The following is a 7,434-nucleotide window of genomic DNA, read 5'->3' on the forward strand; positions in this document are numbered from 1 at the left end:
TGGCTCTCTAGGGCTGTCTGTCTGTTGCCACCCCCATCCCTCTCCCGAATGCCCACTGGAACCCCGAGAAAAGACATCTGGGAGGAGGGGTGAGAACTTGAGTCTCAACAAAACGTAGCAGGTGACTTGTTGAGCTTTGCGTTCATGCACTATGTGGATGGACAGTGCCTTTCCCTGCCTTGTCTTCCATCCCTTCTTTCTCACCCAGAGCCTAGATTTTCCCCAATATCTCCAGGAAATCTTCTCGTCTGTGCCAGTGGCCTGAGCAGAGCATGTTGGGCTGGGCAAATGATAACTGTGTTATCACAGTCTTGGCCCCTCCAGACCCAAGTGAGCAGGTGCTTTAGAGGCCGGGCCCTTGGAAGCTCCCTCCCGTTCCTCTGCTTTATTGTCTTGTACAAAGGATTTCCCAGCACTGTAGACAAAGTCCCCCTTCCATCTCTGTACCCATCCTCCCGAGGTGACTGGCTCATTTGAGAACCTGGGTCCCACGGGGCAGGGGTGGATGTCTCTTGGCCATCCTGTACCACTGAGATTCTCTTTCCCCAGCACAAGCAGGTGAGGGAGCTCTAGGCAAACTGTGTGTCCTCCAGGGTCACACCTCAAGGTCCACTCCTGCCTTCTTGCTGATCTGGACCACAGTCAGCACCTCCTTGTGACTACCAGACCTCCCACCCCATGGCTCCGACATCTAGCCCTCCAGCAGAGACAGTCTAGTCTCAAGCCACCCCGGTGGGAACTGAAGAAGCAGACAAGGGCTGGGTTGGGACCACTGTCCTTAAAAGTAAGAGTGAGACCTGCCTCTCCACCAAAGGACTCAGCCCAGGCTAGAGCAGATGGGCAGCCCTGGAGGGAGGACGGCCAGCTCTCCCCAGGCTCCCCATGCCTCCTCCACGTGCTCTCCTACTGCTGCTCTCATTCAACATGTCGTGTTCTTTTTTCTTCATCTGACCACTGAATCTGGCGATACGATGTGTCTAGGCCTGAGATGCTTGCATATGTTAAAACACCAAAGTGGCAGGAAGCTGCTGTCAGGCTGTGTGCGGGCACCTGGTCTCCAAGCAGAGAGAGGGTAGGAGACTGCCCAGGGCCACCAGCACCCCCACGTCGTGGACACCGTCCAGAGCCGTGCTCCCTGAAAGGGATGTCCCAATAACTCTAGGCGCCCTGGGCCACGGTGGAAGCCTCCCTCCCAGGTAATCTACGGAGTCCAGAGTTTATTGCTTCTTTTTGTGCTTGATTTTGAACCTCTTGGATGAGGGAGCAGTGCTAGATACCCTGGGATCTCTGGAGTTGAGACCATTTGCGGATTTCATAAGTGGGTTCCGTGGTGTGGGCCGCAGGATCGCCAACACTTACCCTTCCTATGGTGACTTGTCTGCAGGCACCAGGAGCAGCCCCAGAAGAGATGTTTGCCCCTCTGCCAGGTCCCAGGCATCAGGGGCTTTGTTAGCCGTATGGAGAAGCGAAGGGCCCTTCAGAGGCTCTCGGTGAAGAAGCAGCCCTGCCCGGCCCTTGGACGGCTTGGCTGTGTCTTGCAAGATGCAGTCAGTGTTAGAGGCCCATCCACAGTTGGTCTCCTGGCTCCACCTGGCAGCAAGGAGCTGCTTCTGAGAGTTTTTCTCTCTCTCCCTCCCTGTTGGGTGCAGGGGAGCCTAAAGCAGAGGGGTTTCTTTGATTTGCTGCATGAGAGGTGATTTGCAATGACAAGCTTTACTTTTGGAAGGGTTTCTGGTGACCGATTGCTGCTTATACCATAGAGCAGTGACGTTTTGTTCGATCTCTCTTCGTATGCACTTTTCTTCGGGACCACAGCACGCCAGGGAGAGGTGGGTGGGGAGCAGGACCTGCAGTTGCAGGAGACTGGTCTCCGCAGGTTAGAGAACAGCCTCTCTTCCCTACAGAACAATTTCATCAACCTCAGCTTTCTCCTCCTCTTCCGTGCTGCCCGGCTCATCAAGTTGCTGCACCAAGGCTACACCATCCGCATCCTGCTGTGGACCTTTGTCCAGTCCTTCAAGGTGAAGCCCAGGCATGCCCCTTGTGCCCTGACCCTCCCCTATGTGATGCAGAGTGCTGTGGCCACCAGCTCTTCCTGGCCACCAGAGCAGCCCCTCCTCGTGGAGGCTCCTTGTTGGCACCCGTTATCCTATTGTAGTTTACAAAGACATCTTAAGTGATCCAGAGAGCATCTTGGTAATGCTCACTGACTCTGAGTTGGGTTCTATGACTGATTATAGACGAAGGAACTGAGGCGGTCTCTTGGTGGAGGGGCTTCACGGTCAGTGGGGTTGGATTTGCAGTCACTGGGGTCTGGGTGGCCCCAGAGACCCGGCCCCTGTCCACTCTGCAGACGAGGCCCGAGCAAGGTAGCTGGGCAGCCCTCCCTGGAGCTGCCCTGTCCTCTGTATGATTCCACAGGCCCTGCCCTACGTGTGTCTGCTCATCGCCATGCTGTTGTTCATCTACGCCATCATCGGCATGCAGGTGGGTGCGCCTGATGGGACAGGGAGCAGAAGGGGGGGCCCTGTGCCCTGGGGCAGAAGGGCACTGATCATGATCATCAAATGGTATCAATGACAGATTGGCACTTGGGGAACATTTCTATGTTTGAAGCACTTTGTGAACGTAATTCTCAGAAAGGCTGTTCTACCGATAAGGACACGGAGGCTGGGCACCACGGGTTTGGGCCTGTCACCCAGAGTCCACTAGTGAGGCGTAGCTCCACCGTCTGTGGGAAAATGCTCTGCTGTGCTCCTCAGTGGAACCCCATTGGGCTGTTAGGGTGTTGATGGGCATGTTTGATTGGGTTCCGGGCCCCCATGTTGGTGGAGTTTTAGCACATCTGCCTGGTGCTGAGTGGCCTGCAAAGCACCCGCTGGTCATTCTGTTAGTCCAGAGAGTTAACCTGATCCTGTACAGGAAATTATATATTACAGAAGAAAAAATTCAATAGGATCACACCAGATCACTGTACTGTCAAGTTCAGCTTGGATAAGTTAGATTGCCTTTATTTTGCCAAAGAACCCTTTGTCAGCTACTTGGAAAAACATTTAAAAGACAAAGTAGTGTTCCAGTTTTAAATCTTTGGCATCTGGCCACTTTTCAACAGTAGGATGGGAGATGGATCCAAAGTTAAATTATAGTGGGAGAAGCCATTGTCTTAAAGGTTAGCTGAAAAGTGATTTTTAAACTCTATTCAGGGATTGAAAAGGTTCTCTTCCTTTAAAATTTGCTGAGATCTGATGCTATTTAAAAATATATATATATTTGTGCCTGCTTTGGTTTGGGAATTTATAAGACCAGAAGGGTCACTGATCTTTGTTTTTGGTGAATATGTGATAGTTCATAAATTTTTCAGCCAGATTCCAGATTTTAAGCCAAGTACAGTTACTGACTTGTTTGCATTCCTAACTCTAAAAATAAATCAATTAAAATGGATAAAAAGCCCATTGTGATATTTGCACAGAAATTTAGAAAGAAACTTTCGAGTTGACCTCATAGCTAATACCAATAAAATTACTGCTTCAGAGTCATTGATGACAGGGTGAAATTTCAAATGCTTCCTGTCTTATATATAGCACAGCCCATGTAAACTTAGCTCCGGGTGGCATTTTTACTCGGCATGCGGACTTGCAGGTGTAGACATGCGGAGCTGGGGGGGGGGGCAGTGACGTGTTTGGCTGGAAGTGCTGGCTCCTCCAGCCCCTGCCGCAGTGGTGGTGGCTAAGGGCAGCGTCCTGTGCCTTGTGGGTCCTCACGTGCACACATCCTCTTCTGCCTGGCCACAGCTCCTGAGAGCCCAACAGGACCAGCCTTGCAGCCTTCTCTCTCATTTCAGGTTTTTGGAAATATTGCCCTGGATGATGACACCAGCATCAACCGGCACAACACCTTCAGGACGTTTTTGCAAGCCTTGCTGCTGTTGTTCAGGTGTGTTGTTTGGGGAGTCAACGAAGGCTCAGAGGCTCCTCCGTTCAGGAGGGACAGGGCATGTGCCGACCCAGAGGGCCACCCCCTCCGACCCCAGCTCGTGCTGGCTTCCCCTCAGTGGGCCTTCCCAGCTTCTTCTCTCCTTTTCCTCCTTCCTTCCCTAAGGGTTCCTGGGCCTCGGGACAGATGGAAGGGAAGTCCATGAGGGAGGTCAACCTGAGAGCCCCAGGTGAGGCTGGCCTTGACCACCTCAGCTCAGATCCCTGGGGGTGGCCAGAAGGCCTCAGGTGATGCTGAAGCCAAGGGTCTGGGAGGACAAAAGGTGTCCACCAGGGCCTTTTTCTGTGTGCTGGCCATAGGCTTTCCATCTGCTCACTTTGGTGAGTGCAGGGTCTGTGGGATCGGGGCCTGGGGCGTGGGCAGGTCAGGGCAGGGGACACAGACTGTGCTACTCAGGGACCCAAGGAACTCAACTGGCCAGAGTGAGTGCCTCCACCTGCCCCATGGGTCACAGGACTGCAATTCCCTATGCTCCAGGTTCCAAGGCAGCCAGAGTAGCTTGTTTCTGGCTCAGGCGCCTCCCTGTGTGCTCGACAGGGCTGCATATCAGTTTTTATTCCGAGACGTGACACACTCCCTGTGGCCCATCCTGGTTTGGGGGCTGTGGGGAGGGGGTGAATGTGTCTCACTGCCTCCAGGGTCCCCTTCGTTAAGGCAAGCCCACCACATGACCCTAGGAGGGAAGAAAGGAGCTCTTTGTTGGGAATTGTGGAGGAGGGGTGCTGACATAAAACCCTGCCTGGGGCGCTTTCTTGAGGTGCCCACACGTGTGTTTGTTTATGCAGATGCACCAGGATGCTGTAAGACCTGTGCTGGGAGATGCCCAGCACGGTTAATCCCAGGCAGATGCATTCCAGGGCCCATGGAGGTTCTTCGTTTTATGGAGGGAGATCAGACCGATCTGCTTAGCTAAGCTGCCTGGAGAGAGTTGTCTGACTCTTGTTTTTTTAATCAGATGGACAAGTATCCTTAGGCCTACACTTTCTCCAAATGACATCATTTTTCTGGACATTAGCTATTACGTTCATTTCATCTCTTCATTTATTAATGTCCTGCCTCGTGCTATAAGAGTTGAGGCAGGCCTATGAAACCAGCCTCAGTTTTAAGTCTTTGTTCTCAAAGATCTCTTTTCCTCCCTGGTCTCTGTGTCACGTATGAGCACCAGTATCAGTCAGGCTTGGCATTGGACCACTGCCCTGCAGGAAAAGCCCCCTACTCCTAGCCATTGTTAATGGGAAGTGGGCTCCACTTGTGCCGAGAGCTGACCATGCAGGCACACCCAGTGTCGGGGGGTGGCCCAGTCCTCTGGTCTGCCTGCAAGTCTAGTGCACATCTGGCCTTCGTGCTGGCCGCAAACCCAGGGACAAAATTCCATGAAGAAATGTCTTCCAGGATGGCCACTCAGGCTGGTGGGGCTATTCTTGGTGTGTTCAGGAAACAGCAGACGCTGGTGTGGCCAGAGTGGACTGAGCAGAGACCACAGGGAAAGAGCAGGCTGCGAGTTTCACAGAGCTGTGGGCAGTTGTGTGAATTTTGGCTTTTGCAGTGCGTGAGGGGTCATTGAGAGGAAAAGTGACCTGATCTCACCTGTGTGTAGTGGACCCACTTGGCTGTTGGGTGGGGCAGAGCAGGAAGATCCGTGAGGAAGCTATTGCAGCAGCTCAGGGGAGGTGGTTGTTGCTTAGCCCAGGGTGCTGAGAAGTGGTAAGAGTCTAGCTGGTTTTTGAAGGTAGATGAGCTGATGAAGCTGGTGAGAAAGAATGGAGGCAGGGATGCCTGCAGTATATTTGGCCTAAGAAATGGGATGGAGCCCCCATTTCTTGAATCAGGGAAGGCTAGGATGGCACATGCTGGGTGAGGGAGGCCAGGAAGGGCTGTGTTGGCTTCGAGGTGCCAGAGGTCCATGAGGGGGCGCTCACCATAGTGCTGACTTTTGGTGCAGTGCCTTGTTTTCAGTAACTAGTTCTTTCCGAGTTAATGATCAATTTGAAAATCTAATGCCAGAGGATTCTTTTTAAAAAGTAGGCATCTCTTACCTATACCTTACGTATGAGTGGGTTGTCTGTGGGAGGGAGCCCAGGGAGGGTATGCACTTGAGCCAGCTCTTCTGAGATTTCTTCTCAGGCTGGCCTGGGCCTTCCTTTGTGGGTCTCATGGCTCTGCCCTTCTTCTCAGGAGTGCCATTGCGGAGGCCTGGCATGAGATCATGCCGTCTTGTCTCAGCAACCAGGCCTGTGATGAGCACGCCAATGTCAGTGAGTGTGGGAGCGACTTTGCCTACTTCGACTTCATCTCCTTCATCTTCCTTTGCTCCTTTCTGGTAAGTCCTGGTCACTGTGTCCCTGTGTCCACCTGTCTCAATCCATCCCAGACCCCTCCTCCATTTCTCACTGATACCTGATACTGATTCATGGCACATTACAAGTGGATTCTGTGTCGATGGTCCTGTTTCCACAGAGACGATGACCTCTAAAAGGACCCACTCTGTCATGAGCTCCTGTGGGCCTTGCCTTTCCTTCTCAGAAAGGGTTTTAAGTTTCCACGGGACAACTGTCCTTTAGTCTTTAGCCTCTGCCATGGTGATGAGTTACAAAGAAGCAGCACTCCAGCTGGTGTGCCTGGGGCAGATGAGCCTCAGGAAACTGGTTTTTGGGGCAGTAAGTGGACTAGGTCCAGGTCAGCAGAAACCTCTGGGAAACTTTGAGCAGGGGCATGACACAATCTGGTTGATACTTTAAAACCTTGCTCTGGCCTCTGGTCAGGAGAGGCTGGAGAGTGGTCAGGAGATGGTTGGAGGTGACATTCCCTAGAGAAGGGTGGGGATGAAGGGAGTTGAGCTGCACTTTAAAGACAGAGCCAACATGACTGATGAGTAAGCACAGGCATGAGAGAAAAAGAGAAAGAAAGCCGCACCTGCCGTTTGCTGGGTGCTGGAGAAACAGGCGCTCGTTCACGCCAGTGAGAATGTGACGAGGTGCAGCAGCTGTGGAAGACAGTATGGTAGCTCCTCAGTAAACTGAAAATAGAATGGCAGTATAATCCAGCAACTCCACTTCTGGGCGTATGCCAGAATTGAAGATAGGGACTTGAATAAATATTTGTACACATACGTTCATAGCAGCATTATTCACAATGGCCAGGAGGTAAAAGCAACGAAAGTGCCCATCAAAAAGTGATTGGTACACAAAATGTGACATGAACATACAAGGGACTATCATTCGGCCTTAACAAGAGAGGCAGTTCTGGCCCATGCTTCAATATGAATGAATCGTGAAGTCATTATGCCAAGTGAAATAAACCAGTGACAAAAGGAAAAATAACTGTATGGTTTCACCTATCTGAGGCCCTCGAGTGAAGTTCACAGAGACAGAGAGTAGGATGTAGGATGGTGGGTGCCAGGGACTGGGGGAGGGGTGAGAGTTAGGGTTTAATGGGGTCAGG

General features: G+C 52.1%; 1 protein-coding gene across 1 annotated transcript; it reads left to right on the forward strand.

Annotated features, from left to right (window-relative positions):
- Positions 1 to 1,457: 1,457 nt before the first annotated feature.
- LOC112818111 (voltage-dependent N-type calcium channel subunit alpha-1B-like) lies at positions 1,458 to 6,313 on the forward strand (the record flags this gene model as incomplete). The annotated part of the gene is made up of 5 exons (XM_025865332.1): positions 1,458 to 1,547; positions 1,905 to 2,021; positions 2,422 to 2,487; positions 3,842 to 3,933; positions 6,169 to 6,313. Coding segments are annotated over exons 1-5 (510 nt in total), but the record flags the coding sequence as incomplete, so codon positions are not given.
- Between the last annotated feature and the right edge of the window lie 1,121 nt (positions 6,314 to 7,434).

This window comes from Callorhinus ursinus, unplaced genomic scaffold (genome assembly GCF_003265705.2).
Source record: "Callorhinus ursinus isolate GAN/ISIS: 27379988/994484 unplaced genomic scaffold, GSC_fseal_2.0 scaffold2554, whole genome shotgun sequence".
NCBI classification, from domain to species: Eukaryota; Metazoa; Chordata; class Mammalia; order Carnivora; family Otariidae; genus Callorhinus; species Callorhinus ursinus.